Consider the following 15,859-nt stretch of genomic DNA (forward strand, 5'->3'; position numbering starts at 1 on the left):
AATTCCTTAAAAAGTGCAATCCAGACGGCAACATTTTCTTATTTTTCAAAATACATTTACGGATAGCCAGTGGCACACTCCAACATTCAGACATAATTTACAAACGAAGCATGTGTGTTTAGTGAATCCGCCAGATCAGTAGGAATGACAGTAAACTGCATTGCTGGTTAGGGGTTTGTAAGTAAGCATTTTACTCTAAGGTCTACACCTGTTGTATTCGGCGCATGTGACTAATACTATTTGATTTGATGACCAGGGATGTTCTGTTGATAAGTGTGTGAATTGGACCATTTTCCTGTCCTGCTAACCATTCAAAATGTAACGAGTAGTTTTGGGTGTCAAGGAAAATGTATGGAGTAAAAAGTACAATATTTTCTTAAGGAATTTCGTGAAGTAAAAGTAGTCAAAATTATAAACAGTAAAGTAAATCACAGATACCCCAAAAAACGACTTAAGTAGTACTTTAAAGTATTTTCACTTAAGTACTTTACACCACTGCACCTAGCAGGGGTAGACAGAGGTGAAGGGAAACAAAAGGAGAGCCTCCCCAGCTGCAGTGTAGCAGTAATAGTCCCTACCATACTGTTACATGGTAACAGGTGACACAGAGCCTCAGCCACCAGTGTAGAGAAGTAGGGGAGAGGGTGTGTGTATGTGTGCTGGCAACTGTGGCCTTTATCCAGTCATACAGTTACAAATGAGGCAGCCTCTGGTGCTGTCCCCTCCCATCATCTGCTGGCTGGGACAGCTCTACACCTCTACTATTACACACACACATCCCACACAGACACACACTCTCATTCACTCACACACACCGTTACCTAGCAACAGTGACTGGGGAACACTGCCCAGGCGGGCTCCGTCACCCCCCCCCCCCCCCACATATCCATAGCGACATTTAAAGGTCTGACCCCCCCACCTACATATCCTGCTGTGTCCAGCAATTTCTCTCCCTCTCTTAACTTAACAGCTGTATGCGAGGCAGCCACACCACCAGTGGTCCAGGTCCCAGGGACGCCTTCTTCCTGAAAATACACAATGCTCCACTTTTACACTGTCACATAAATATATGTTAGTGTGGGGCTGTATGTATGTCCGTTGTGTTCCGTGTGCGGTGCGGTAGTGGCGTTTAGTGTCTATCTTCATCAGGGGGACAGACAGTCAGATGAATCCTCATTGTGGCTGATTGAGCCTGATGAATATGATTATGGCTTATAGCAACAGGGCTCTTAGTGGAAGAGAGATTGATGCGTGCCTTCTGGGGAAGGGAAGGTAGTACAGAGGGTGAGTTGAAGCATAAGCTGTGTTCGAATACCCATACTAACATACTGTATACTACATACTTAATGAGTATATACTATATACTATTAGTTCATTTTGTATACTGTAAACAAACGTTATCGTTTCAGTTGAGCGTACTAGCTCTTTGCCTGTCTACCGGAAGTTGATGCTGTTGCTATGCAACCTCTTGCTAGCTTGTTAGCATAACAAATGACTAGCTAAACATTTTACGATTTCTGGTGTGTTTGTAAATTCAATCTGGAGTGCCAGAGTGTGCTCTGGGCGTTCGTAAATCTAGAGCATTGTCAGATTGTCTGTTCGTAAATTCAGAGTGTTTCGCTCTCGGAGCGTTCAGGGCGCTCACTGGACGCTCTGGCCGATGAGTTGGGCAACGGCAGTCAAGCACCCAAGCTAACTGGATAACTTTGGCTAGCTACTTCCAGACACAAATGAGAGAACACTCTGACCATTTTACTCACCCAAGCAGAGCTGGTTAGGCTGTTTATATGTTATCCAGATCGTTGGTGACTGTAACTGTGCTGCTGGCAACAATTTAATTAGGCTTTTACTTTGTACACTGCTTGTATACTTCGTATTTTGGTGAATTTAGTATGACATCCGGGGACATTTGTTATACTAACTATATCCATACTATGTCCAATATGTATACTACAATTGAAGTCAGAAGTTTACATACACTTAGGTTGGAGTCATTAAAATTCGTTTTTCAACCACTCCACAAATTTCTTGTTGACAAACTATAGTTTTGGCAAGTCGATTAGGACATCTACTTGACACAAGTCATTTTTCCAACAATTGTTTACAAACAGATTATTTCACTTATAATTCACTGTATCACAATTCCAGTGGGTCAGAAGTTTGCATATACTACGTTGACTGTGCCTTTAAACAGCTTGGAAAATTCCAGAAAATGATGTCATGGCTTTAGAAGCTTCTGATAGGCTAATTGACATCATTTGAGTCAATTGGAGGTGTACCTGTGGATGTATTTCAAGGCCTACCTTCAAACTCAGTGCCTCTTTGCTTGACATCATGGGAAAATCAAAATAAATCAGCCAAGACATCAGAAAAAAAATTGTAGACCTCCACAAGTCTGGTTCATCCTTGGGAGCAATTTCCAAACGCCTGAAGGTTACCACATTCATCTGTACAAACAATAGTACGCAAGTATAAACACCTTGGGACCACATAGCCGTCATACCGCTCAGGAAGGAGACATGTTCTGTCTCCTAGAGATGAACGTACTTTGGTGCAAAAAGTGCAAATCAATCCCAGAACAACAGCAAAGGACCTTGTGAAGATGCTGGAGGAAACAGGTACAAAAGTATCTATATTCACAGTAAAATGAGTCCTATATCGACCTAACCTGAAAGGCAAGGAAGAAGCCACCGCTCCAAAACCGCCATAAAAAAGCCAGACTACGGTTTGCAACTGCACATGGGGACAAAGATCGTACCTTTTGGAGAAATGTCCTCTGGTCTAATGAAACAAAAATAGAACTGTTTGGCCATAATGACCATCGTTATGTTTGGAGGAAAAAGGGGGAGGCTTGCAAGCCGAAGAACACCATCCCAACCGTGAGGAACGGGGGTGGCAGCATCATGTTGTGGGAGTGCTTTGCTGCAGGAGGGACTGGTGCACTTCACAAAATAGATGGTGTCATGAGGACGGAAAATGATGTGGATATATTGAAGTAACATCTCAAGACATCAGTCAGGAAGTTAAAGCTTGGTTGCAAATGGGTCTTCCAAATGGACAATGACCCCAAGCATACTTCCAAAGTTGTGGCAAAATGGCTTAAGGACAACAAAGTCAAGGTATTGGAGTGGCCATCACAAAGCTCTGACCTCAATCACATAGAAAATTTGGGGGCATAACTGAAAAAGCACGTGCGAGCAAGGAGGCCTACAAACCTGACTCAGTTACACCAGCTCTGTCAGGAGGAATGTGTCAAAATTCACCCAATTTATTGTGGGAGGCTTGTGGAAGGCTACTCGAAAAGTTTGACCCAAGTTAAACAATTTAAAGGCAATGCTACTAAATAGTAATTGAGTGTATCTAAACTTCTAACCCACTGGGAATGTGACGAAATAAATAAAAGCTGAAATAAATAATTCTCTCCACTATCATTCTGACATTTCTCATTCTTAAAATAAAGTGGTGATCCTAACTGACCTAAGACAGGGAATTTTTACAAGGATTAAATGTCAGGAATTGTGAAAAACTGAGTTTAAATGTATTCGGCTAAGGTGTATGTAAACTTCCGACTTCAACTGTATATACTCAATTCACGTCACAAATAGTATGGTTAGTGCGGTTAGTATGAGTATTCGAACACAGCTAAAGTGTTTTTAGTAGGCAAGTCGGAGACTGTACTTTACACAACATTTATGTATTTATAGTGGTCTGTGTGAAAGGGGGGTGGGGCGGGGTCTCAGGTACACCTGAGAGGGAGAGTGTGTTTTTTTGGCATATTTTGGAATGTGTGTGTGGTTTTATGAGGCATGTGCTGGAATGTGTGTGTGTGACACAGAGAGATAGGTGGACACACATCGGCTTTCTATCTCCCAAATCATGATTCCGTTGCTGTGCTTGAGTTGGCACTGTCACTCGTGTCCTTGCAAACTCACACACTGAGCCTCTCTCAGGGTCCAGCATGTTCTTGACCTTGTGACGCCACAGCACAGTCATTACTCACTCAACACATCTAGGGACATATGTCACACGGCCATATGTCTGTCTGTCTGTCTCTCTTTCTCTTTTAATCACACTCCTTCCCTCTCCATCTGTCTCCATCTCTGTCTCCATCTCTCTCTCCGTCTCTTTCAGTTGGTTTTTATTGAGACTAATCTCTTCGTCTTTTTGTGTCTTGCAGGTGGAGGACGCCATGCTTATGTTTGACAAAACAACTAACAGACACAGAGGTAAGTCAGTCTACATACTCCCTCCCTCATGTTGTACTTACCATGCTATCCTATTGGTGTGTGAACCATGGATGTTAGTGTGTGAAAGAATAGTTTCATTCTTCATGCAGTGGATTCATGGTCAATGGCCTCTGACGATAGGTTATAGCCCGTAGTTGTAAATATACACTATATACTGTATACATGTAACTGCCAGAATAAAGGAAACACTTGAGTAAATGAGGGATACAAAGTATATTGAAAGCAGGAGCAATAAACATCCTAGGTGCAATTAACATCCCATCATGCTTAGGGTCATGTATAAAAACGCCCAGTTGCCCATTATTTTGGCTACAATAGCTAGAAGAAGAAATCTCGGTGACTTTGAAAACTCAAAGAGTGTCAGTCACCAGATCTCAACCTATTTAAAAAAAAAAGTTTTACCTTTATTTAACTAGGCAAGTCAGTTAAGAACCAATTTTTATTTTCAATGACGGCCTAGGAACAGTGGGTTAACTGCCTTCAGGGGCAGAACAACAGATTTTTACCTTGTCAGCTCGGGGATTCGATCTTGCAACCTTTCGGTTACTAGTCCAACGCTCTAACCACTAGGCTACCTGCCGAGCGTTCTCAGAGCATGTGCAGAACAGCTGGCAGGCATATTCACAGTGATTTTCAACCTCTCCTTGTCCCAGTCTGTAATCCCAACATGATCACCATCTCATGCCACAATGACTACTGCCCATGAAGAGCTTGAGAGGCTGATTATGGCAAACATCAACTCCATCCTCCCAGACACCCTAGATCCACTTTCAATTTGCAAACGGTCCCAACAGATCCATAGACGACGCAATCTTCATTGCTCTCCACCCTGCCCTCACCCACCTAGATAAGAGGAATACCTATGTGAGAATGCGGTTTATTGACTACAGCTCTGCGCTCAACACCATTGTCCCCTCCAAGCTTAGGACCCTGGGACTGAACACCCCTCTGCAGCTGAATCCTAGAGTTCCTGACGGGCCGACCCCAGGTGGTGAGGGTAGGGAACATCACCTCCACCACGCTGACACTCAACACGGGGGCCCCACAAGGGAGTGTGTTTAGTCTCCTCTTGTACTCCTTGTTCGCCCACGACTGCGTGGCCAAGCACGACTGTAACGCTATCATCAAGTTTGCTGTCGACAGTGGTAGGCTCGATCGCTAGCAACGATGAGAACCTACAGGGAGGAGGTCAGTGACCTGGCAGTGCCGGGAACAACAACCTCTCCCTCAACGTCAGTAAGACCAAGGAGCTGATCGGCGAGCACGCCCCCATCCACATCCACAGGGCTGCAGTGGAGCGGGTCGAGAGCTTCAAGTTCCTCCGTGTCCAAATCACTTAGAACTTAAAATGGTCCACACACACGCACACTGGTGAAGAAGGCGCGACAGTGCCTCTTCCCCCTGAGGAGGTTCAAAAGGTTTATCATGGGCCCTCAAATCCTCAAAAAGTCCTACAGTTGTACCATTGAGCGCATCTTGACCGGCTGCATCACTGCTTAGTATGGCAATAGTACCACCTTTGACGGCATGGCGCTACAGAGGGTGCTGTGGCGAGTCCTGTACATCACTGGGGCTGATCTCCCTGCCATCCAGGATCTCTACCAGGCGGTGTGAAAGGAAGGCCCGGGAAACGTGAAAAGACTCCACCCACCCAAGCCATAGACTGTTCTCTCTGCTTCCGCACGGCTATTGGTAACAGTGTATCAAGTCTGACACCAACAGGCCCCTGAACAGCTTCTATCCCCAAGCCATAAGACTGCTAAATAGCTAACAAAATGGCTACACAGACTGAGTTCACCCTTTCTATTTTCTATGCACACGCACAGGCCCTACACACTCAAACACACTGACACTCCAACACACAATAGGCAGATACATTTACTCACATACAATCATATACGCTGCTGCGACTCTGTTTATCTTATATCCTGATGCCTAGTCACCTTACCCCAATACATATCTATCGATCCAGTATCCCTGCACATTGTAAATATGGTACTGGAACTGACTGACCCTGTATATAATATGCTTACTTACTTTCTCGTGTTCTTCTTATTTTAATTTCTTGTGTTTTTGATCTACCTTGTTATTTTTTGTATTACATTTGTTATTGATTATTGCATTGTTGGGGTTCAACCTTGCAAGAAAAGCATTTCACTGTACTTGTGCACGTGACATTAAAACTTTAACACTTTAAACACTCTGGAGCCGCACAAAACATCAAATGATGGAATGTATCGTGAAAGAATGGTGTTTTATCCCTCCAATAGAGTTCCAGACACTTGTAGAATCTATGCCGAGGCGCATTGAAGCTCTTCTGGTGGCTCGTGGTGGCCCAACGCCCTAGCGAGACACTGTTGTGATTATTTATTTATTTTTTGGCAGTGCCTTCAGAAAGTATTCACACTCCTTGACTTTTTCCACATTTTGTTCTTTTGCCACTTACTTACCTACACACAATACCCCATAATGTCAAAGTGGAATTATGTTTTTGGATTTTTTTAACAAATTCATTAAAAATGAAAAGCTGAAATGTCTTGAGTCAGTAAGTATTCAACCCCTTTGTTATGGCAAGCCTAAATAAGTTCAGGAGTAAAAATTTGCTTAACGAGTCACATAATAAGTTGCATGGACTCACTCGTTGTGCAATAATAGTGTTTAACATGATTTTAACGACTAACTCATCTCTGCACCCCACACATACAATTATCTGTAAGGTCCCTCAGTCGAGCAGTGAATTTAAAACACAGATTCAACCACAAAAACCAGGGAGATTTTCCAATGCCTCCCAAAGAAGGGCACCATTGGTAGATGGGTAAAAAAAAAAAAGAAGCAGACATTGAATATCCCTTTGATCATGGTGAAGTTATTAATTACACTTTGGATGGTGTAGCAATACACCCAGCCATTACAAAGATACAGACGTCCTTCCTAACTCAGTTGCCGGAGAGGAAGGAAACCGCTTTGGGATTTCACCATGAGGCCATCGGTGACTTTAAAACAGTTAGAATTTAATGAAGATGGATCAGCAACATTGTAGTTACATTGAAGTCTCTTCTTCTTATTGGTGTCCTTTAGTAGTGTTTTTGTTTTTGCAGAAATTCGTCCATGAAGGCCTGATTCACACTGTCTCCTCTGAACAGTTGATGTTGAGATGTGTCTGTTACTTGAACTCTGTGAAGCATTTATTTGGGCTGCAATCTGAGGTGCAGTTAATTGCCTATTTCTGAGGCTGGTAACTCTGGGTCTTCCTTTCCTGTGGCAGATCTCATGAGAGCCAGTTTCATTATAGCACTTGACTGCACTTGAAGAAACGTTCCATTTTTTTGTCTTAAAGTAATGATGGACTGTCGTTTCTCTTTGCTTATTTGGACTTGATCTTTTACCAAATCTTCTGTATACCACCCCTACCATGTCACAACACAACTGATTGGCTCAAACGCATTAAGAAGGAAATAACTTCCACAAATGAACTTTTAACAAGGCACACCTGTTAATTGAAATGCATTCCAGGTGACTACCTCATGAGAGAATGCCCAAAACTGTGCAAAGCTGTCATCAAGGCAAAGGGTGGCTACTTTGAAGAAAATATATTTTGATTTGATTAACACGTTTTTGGTTACTACATGATTCCATATGTGTTATTTCATAGTTTTGATGTCTTCAGCATTCTACAATGTGGAAAATAGTCACAATAAAGAAAAACCCTTGAATGAGTAGGTGTGTCCAGACTTTTGACTGGTACTGTATATAAGACCCCTATAGATGCATGCACAAACACTTACACCTTGTTAGATTGACCCCATATGGTTGTTTTATTCACTGTAAATTTAATTGGCCTGCCTCCCCCTCTATCCCTTTCCCCCATCATGTGATGTGTTGATAGGGATTTGGCCAGGCGTTTTGGGGGCTGACTAGGAGGAAAGGGTTACGAAACAGAGTGAGTCTGTGTGGTCCGATAACACTGCTGATAGTGGGCCGAGCCGGACGCGTGCTTGCACTTATCTCCCCCTCTTATCTCCAGGCCTTATCTGGCTTTAGCGGGGAGGCTTCTCTCTAAAGCAGAGGACTTTCCAAAGACAGAGCGCTGGCTCCACACTAAAGCCTGCTGGCCTGTTTTTCTTTTTTTCACTGGATCTACACAAAAGAGCTCACCGTTTACTCACACAAACGCACACGCACACAGGCACAAGCGCATATCGCAATATAATATTTTTACGATATGTTGGATTGGACATTTTGGACATTGAGATATTAAAGACATGATAGATCAGACGCATAGTATATTAACTTCTCTAGGGCCAGTGGGACGAAATCGTCCCACCTACGTAACAGCCAGTGGAATCCTGTGGCGCGTTATTCAAATACCTTAGAAATGCTATTACTTCAATTTCTCAAACATATGACTATTTTACAGCATTTTAAAGACAAGACTCTCGTTAATCTAACCACACTGTCCGATTTCAAAAAGGCTTTACAACGAAAGCAAAACATTAGATTATGTCAGCAGAGTACCCAGCCAGAAATAATCAGACACCCATTTTTCAAGCTAGCATATAATGTCACAAAAATCCAGAAGACAGCTAAATGGTGAATTTACTAAAAATTTACTAAATTACTCACGATAAACGTTCACAAAAAGCATAACAATTATTTTAAGAATTATAGATACAGAACTCCTCTATGCACTCGATATGTCCGATTTTAAAATAGCTTTTCGGTGAAAGCACATTTTGCAATATTCTAAGTAGATAGCCCGGCATCACAGGGCTAGCTATTTAGACACCCAGCAAGTTTAGCACTCACCAAAGTCAGATTTACTATAAGAAAAATGTTATTACCTTTGGTGTTCTTCGTCAGAATGCACTCCCAGGACTTCTACTTCAATAACAAATGTTGGTTTGGTCCCAAATAATCCATAGTTATATCCAAACAGCGGTGTTTTGTTCGTGCGTTCAAGACACTATCCGAAAGGGTAAAGAAGGGTGACGAGCACGACGCATTTCGTGACAAAAAAATTCTAAATATTCCATTACCGTACCTCGAAGCATGTCAACCGCTGTTTAAAATCAATTTTTATGCCATTTTTCTCGTAAAAAAGTGATAATATTCCGACCGGGAATCTGCATTTAGGTAAAAAGACGAAAGAAAATAAAGCATTGGGTCGACTTGTGCATGCGCCTAAGTCCATTGTCCTCTGATCGGCCACTTGCCAAAAGCGCAAATGTGTTTCAGCCTGGGGCTGGAATTACATCATTCAGCTTTTTCCCGCCTTCTGAGAGCCTTTGGGAGCTGTAGGAAGTGTCACGTTACAGCAAAGATCCTCAGTCTTCAATAAACAGAGGCAAGAAGCTCAAGGAATGGTCAGACAGGCCACTTCCTGTAAGGAATCTTCTCAGGTTTTTGCCTGCCATATGAGTTATGTTATACTCACAGACACCATTCAAACAGTTTTATAAACTTTAGGGTGTTTTCTATCCAAAGCCAATAATTATATGCATATTCTAGTTTCTGGGCAGTAGTAATAACCAGATTAAATCGGGTACGTTTTTTATCCGGCCGTGTAAATACTGCCCCCTACCCCCAACAGGTTAAGGAGTGAGATCTGTAGAAAGACAGAGTGGCTTTGGAATGTGTTGGACCGTTGGGAGGAGAGAACCGTGTTGATATAGGGGAGAGAGATGGACATCTGTGGATTAGGTGAAGGAGGGGTTGAGGTCAAGAGGTCAGGTCAGATCCACTGAAGGGAGTAATAAGGGTTTAGTATCCTGTTACTCTTTTCCTGTAGAACCATAAGATGAAAGGATTGGAGAGAAGGAGGAGTGTCTTAAGTGCCATATATATATCTGTGATGTTGAGAAATGTTGGGTTGTCTGAATTACAGCTGTACAGAACCTTTGGGAAGAATTAAACTTGGTTAAAGCTTCTCTAGTGTCCGTGAGTTATTTACTCTGAAAAATAAGAACCTAACAGATATATCAATAACAAAAATAAGTAGCTAACTCCAGTCGGCTGTACCTTCACCAAAACTCAGGCATTTTTCATCATATAGCTTGTTCTCCATCTTCTTTTTAAATAATGAGCCAAAATATGCTGGAGAGGGTCAAGTTCACATCTGTACACAGGAGTGCATCATCATTCCATGTTTATGGCCTTAATTGCAGCAGCCTGATAACAACAGGTCTATCATGTCTTTCTGCTTAACGGTCAACTTTATGTCCCAAAGTAGTGTGCTGTGTGTGACATGTGGTTGTACTGTGTTTTGTGTGTCAGCCGTTTAGCGTCAGGGGGTCGGACAGCTCTACAATAAAAACATTTTTTTCCTTTATTTGAGTCATTCCAATAAATGATTGTAAAACAATATGTAAAACAGTATGTTCAAATTGTGCTCCCTACCTCTGCGGAAGCACAGTTCCCGCTCAGCCCAGTCAAAACTGTTCGCTGCTCTGGCACCCCAATGGTGGAACTAGCTCCCTCACGACGCCAGGACAGCGGAGTCAATCACCACCTTCCGGAGACACCTGAAACCCCACCTCTTTAAGGAATACCTGGGATAGGATTAAGTAATCCTTCTAACCCTCCCCCCTACCCTCCCCCCAAAAAGATATAGATGTACTATTGTAAAGTGGTTGTTCCACTGGATATCATAAGGTGAATGCACCAATTTCTAAGTCGCTCTGGATAAGAGCGTCTGCTAAATTACGTAAATATAAATGTGTCTCATTTGAATAAATTCTGCTATTTAGAACACAGTGATTTGAATGCTGTATGGACTCTGACCTTCAGCTCCATGCATACTTCATGAGTTCCTAGCACTATTCCCAGGGTTCTCTGCTCCACTCAGGAGTCAGCGGTCCCTCTCCTCTAGTTCTGGTTGTGAAGCGACTAGGAACACTCCCACAGGGCACGCTTGGTGGCCATAGCTACTAGCTGGTGGATCAGGGACTCTGGGGGTGTTTCAAGGAACCTGACTCTCTCTAGAGACTGATATTGGAGGTTGGAGAGAGGGAGGGAGGGACAGATAGAGAGAGGCGTAGTGGGGTCAGGCTTAGGTTAAAAGTGTTTTACCTGGTGCTAGTATCGTTTAACGTGGAGGAAAAGGCCTGTTTATTCTCCCCTGGCTGTGTGATTGGTTTGATTGGAGTGCGGGGCACCCGGGTCAACAACACAACTGTCACAGCTATTAGGAATACAACTTGTAAACATCCAGCTAGATAGTCAGACAATGGCAGCAAGGGTAAGGGCAAACCATTTCCATGATGGTGAGAGAATAAAATACCCTTTCGTTCCCGGGACTTTCAAAGTGAGACGGAGAGTGATGTTTCACATTTGCCTTCACCGCTGTGGTTTTGCAGCAGATGCGTTTCACTCTAATCCATTCTGCATTTGGAACGCATATGATTGTCCTTTTGTATCACTCTGTCTGTTCTGTTGGTCCTCTCCGCTCATCCCCCCTCCATTACCCTAGCTGTTAAACTGGGTCCTGGAGGTTACATTTAGAACAGCTTGCCAGTAATTGTCCAGTTCCCCTCAGTGAATTGACTGGCAGACAAACCGCTATTGTATTGGCGAAGCAAAGAGCCATAAAAAAATGCAGCATCTGAGGATAGTGTTTGAATGGATATGTCACATCAAGGTAAACTCTGTGCTATGGCTATTCAGAGGCAGGAGAGCTCTCCTATTCACACTCATAGCACTGCTATTCAGAGGCAGGAGAGCTCTCCTATTCACACTCATATCGCTGCTATTCAGAGGCAGGAGAACTCTCTTATTCACACTCATATTGCTGCTATTCAGAGGCAGGAGAGCTCTCCTATTCACACTCATATCACTGCTATTCAGAGGCAGGAGAGCTCTCCTATTCACACTCATAGCACTGCTATTCAGAGGCAGGAGAGCTCTCCTATTCACACTCATATCGCTGCTATTCAGAGGCAGGAGAGCTCCCCTATTCACACTCATATCGCTGCTATTCAGAGGCAGGAGAGATCTCCTATTCACACTCATATCACTGCTATTCAGCGGCAGGAGAGCTCTCCTATTCACACTCATATCACTGCTATTCAGAGGAAGGAGAGCTCCCGTATTCACACACATATCGCTGCTATTCAGAGACTGAGACTGTCAGCTGGGTGAGTCATCATTGTCTCTGCCTCGAAACGTCCACACTCTCTCTAGGATTATTAAGTAGTCTATTTGGTAAACTAGTGCTGCTAGCTGGAATATACCGCGCATCACAGCTCTGTGTGTTGATGTTCGGCTGTGTGTGGGTGTTGATGTTCGGCTGTGTGACATGTGTTGATGTTCGGCTGTGTGACGTGTGTTGATGTTCCGCTGTGTGACGTGTGTTGATGTTCGGCTGTGTGTGTGTGCTGATGTTCGGCTGTGTGTGGGTGTTGATGTTCGGCTGTGTGACGTGTGTTGATGTTCGGCTGTGTGTGTGTGTTGATGTTCGGCTGTGTGACGTGTGTTGATGTTCGGCTGTGTGACGTGTGCTGATGTTCGGCTGTGTGTGGGTGTTGATGTTTGGCTGTGTGTGGGTGTTGATGTTCCGCTGTGTGACGTGTGTTGATGTTCGGCTGTGTGACGTGTGTTGATGTTCGGCTGTGTGACGTGTGTTGATGTTCGGCTGTGTGTGTGTGTTGATGTTCGGCTGTGTGTGTGTGTTGATGTTCGGCTGTGTGTGTGTGTTGATGTTCGGCTGTGTGTGTGTGTTGATGTTCGGCTGTGTGTGTGTGTTGATGTTCGGCTGTGTGTTGATGTTCGGCTGTGTGTGTGTGTTGATGTTCGGCTGTGTGTGTGTGCTGATGTTTGGCTGTGTGACGTGTGTTGATGTTTGGCTGTGTGTGTGTGCTGATGTTTGGCTGTGTGACGTGTGTTGATGTTTGGCTGTGTGACGTGTGTTGATGTTTGGTTGTGTGTGGGTGTTGATGTTTGGCTGTGTGACGTGTGTTGATGTTCGGCTGTGTGACGTGTGTTGATGTTCGGCTGTGTGACGTGTGTTGATGTTCGGCTGTGTGACGTGTGTTGATGTTCGGCTGTGTGTGGGTGTTGATGTTCGGCTGTGTGACGTGTGTTGATGTTTGGCTGTGTGTGTGTGTTGATGTTCGGCTGTGTGACGTGTGTTGATGTTCGGCTGTGTGTGGGTGTTGATGTTCGGCTGTGTGACGTGTGTTGATGTTCGGCTGTGTGTGGGTGTTGATGTTCGGCTGTGTGACGTGTGTTGATGTTCGCTTGTGTGGGTGTTGATGTTCGGCTGTGTGACGTGTGTTGATGTTCGGCTGTGTGACGTGTGCTGATGTTCGCTTGTGTGACGTGTGTTGATGTTCGCTTGTGTGGGTGTTGATGTTCGGCTGTGTGACGTGTGTTGATGTTCGGCTGTGTGACGTGTGTTGATGTTCGGCTGTGTGACGGGTGTTGATGTTCGGCTGTGTGTGGGTGTTGATGTTCGCTTGTGTGTGGGTGCTGATGTTCGGCTGTGTGTGTGTGTTGATGTTCGGCTGTGTGACGTGTGTTGATGTTCGGCTGTGTGACGTGTGTTGATGTTTGGCTGTGTGTGTGTGCTGATGTTCGCTTGTGTGTGGGTGCTGATGTTCGGCTGTGTGTGTGTGTTGATGTTCGGCTGTGTGACGTGTATTGATGTTCGGCTGTGTGACGTGTGTTGATGTTTGGCTGTGTGTGGGTGTTGATGTTTGGCTGTGTGTGTGTGTTGATGTTTGGCTGTGTGACGTGTGTTGATGTTCGGCTGTGTGACGTGTGTTGATGTTCGGCTGTGTGACGTGTGTTGATGTTTGGCTGTGTGTGGGTGTTGATGTTTGGCTGTGTGTGTGTGTTGATGTTTGGCTGTGTGACGTGTGTTGATGTTCGGCTGTGTGACGGGTGTTGATGTTCGGCTGTGTGACGTGTGTTGATGTTCGGCTGTGTGTGGGTGTTGATGTTCGGCTGTGTGTGGGTGTTGATGTTCCGCTGTGTGACGTGTGTTGATGTTCGGCTGTGTGACGTGTGTTGATGTTTGGCTGTGTGTGTGTGTTGATGTTCGGCTGTGTGACGTGTGTTGATGTTCGGCTGTGTGTGGGTGTTGATGTTCGGCTGTGTGTGGGTGTTGATGTTCGGCTGTGTGACGGGTGTTGATGTTTGGTTGTGTGTGGGTGTTGATGTTCGGCTGTGTGACGTGTGCTGATGTTCGGCTGTGTGACGTGTGTTGATGTTCGGCTGTGTGTGGGTGTTGATGTTCGGCTGTGTGACGTGTGTTGATGTTCGGCTGTGTGTGGGTGTTAATGTTCGGCTGTGTGACGTGTGTTGATGTTCGGCTGTGTGTGTGTGTTGATGTTCGGCTGTGTGACGTGTGTTGATGTTCGGCTGTGTGTGTGTGTTGATGTTCGGCTGTGTGTGGGTGTTGATGTTCGCTTGTGTGGGTGCTGATGTTCGGCTGTGTGTGTGTGTTGATGTTCGGCTGTGTGTGGGTGTTGATGTTCGGCTGTGTGTGTGTGTTGATGTGACGTGTGTTGATGTTCGCTTGTGTGTGTGTGGGTGTTGATGTTCGGCTGTGTGACGTGTGTTGATGTTCGGCTGTGTGACGTGTGTTGATGTTCCGCTGTGTGACGTGTGTTGATGTTCGGCTGTGTGACGTGTGTTGATGTTCGGCTGTGTGTGGGTGTTGATGTTCCGCTGTGTGACGTGTGTTGATGTTCGGCTGTGTGACGTGTGTTGATGTTTGGCTGTGTGTGGGTGTTGATGTTCGGCTGTGTGACGTGTGTTGATGTTCGGCTGTGTGTGTGTGTTGATGTTCGGCTGTGTGTGGGTGTTGATGTTCGGCTGTGTGTGGGTGTTGATGTTCGGCTGTGTGACGTGTGTTGATGTTCGGCTGTGTGACGTGTGTTGATGTTCGGCTGTGTGACGTGTGTTGATGTTCGGCTGTGTGACGTGTGTTGATGTTCGGCTGTGTGACGTGTGTTGATGTTCGGCTGTGTGACGTGTGTTGATGTTCGGCTGTGTGACGTGTGTTGATGTTCGGCTGTGTGACGTGTGTTGATGTTCGGCTGTGTGTGTGTGTTGATGTTCGGCTGTGTGTGGGTGTTGATGTTCGCTTGTGTGGGTGCTGATGTTCGGCTGTGTGTGTGTGTTGATGTTCGGCTGTGTGTGGGTGTTGATGTTCGGCTGTGTGTGTGTGTTGATGTGACGTGTGTTGATGTTCGCTTGTGTGTGTGTGGGTGTTGATGTTCGGCTGTGTGACGTGTGTTGATGTTCGGCTGTGTGACGTGTGTTGATGTTCCGCTGTGTGACGTGTGTTGATGTTCGGCTGTGTGACGTGTGTTGATGTTCGGCTGTGTGTGGGTGTTGATGTTCCGCTGTGTGACGTGTGTTGATGTTCGGCTGTGTGACGTGTGTTGATGTTTGGCTGTGTGTGGGTGTTGATGTTCGGCTGTGTGACGTGTGTTGATGTTCGGCTGTGTGTGTGTGTTGATGTTCGGCTGTGTGTGGGTGTTGATGTTCGGCTGTGTGTGGGTGTTGATGTTCGGCTGTGTGACGTGTGTTGATGTTCGGCTGTGTGACGTGTGTTGATGTTCGGCTGTGTGACGTGTGTTGATGTTCGGCTGTGTGACGTGTGTTGA

General features: G+C 44.9%; 1 protein-coding gene across 6 annotated transcripts in view; it reads left to right on the forward strand.

The window, feature by feature from the left end:
* Positions 1-15,859, forward strand: part of LOC106581265 (RNA-binding protein Musashi homolog 2) — a 443,530-nt gene that overhangs the window by 226,987 nt on the left and 200,684 nt on the right. For all 6 annotated transcript variants that reach the window (XM_045703896.2, XM_045703899.2, XM_045703902.2 and 3 more), the window contains exon 7: positions 4,178-4,226. In XM_045703896.2, the coding sequence (XP_045559852.1) occupies positions 4,178-4,226 (49 nt within the window). The remainder of the gene's footprint in view (positions 1-4,177; positions 4,227-15,859) is intronic.

The sequence above is a fragment of the Salmo salar genome, chromosome 20 (assembly GCF_965601325.2).
Source record: "Salmo salar chromosome 20, fSalSal1, whole genome shotgun sequence".
In the NCBI taxonomy this organism is placed as follows: Eukaryota; Metazoa; Chordata; class Actinopteri; order Salmoniformes; family Salmonidae; genus Salmo; species Salmo salar.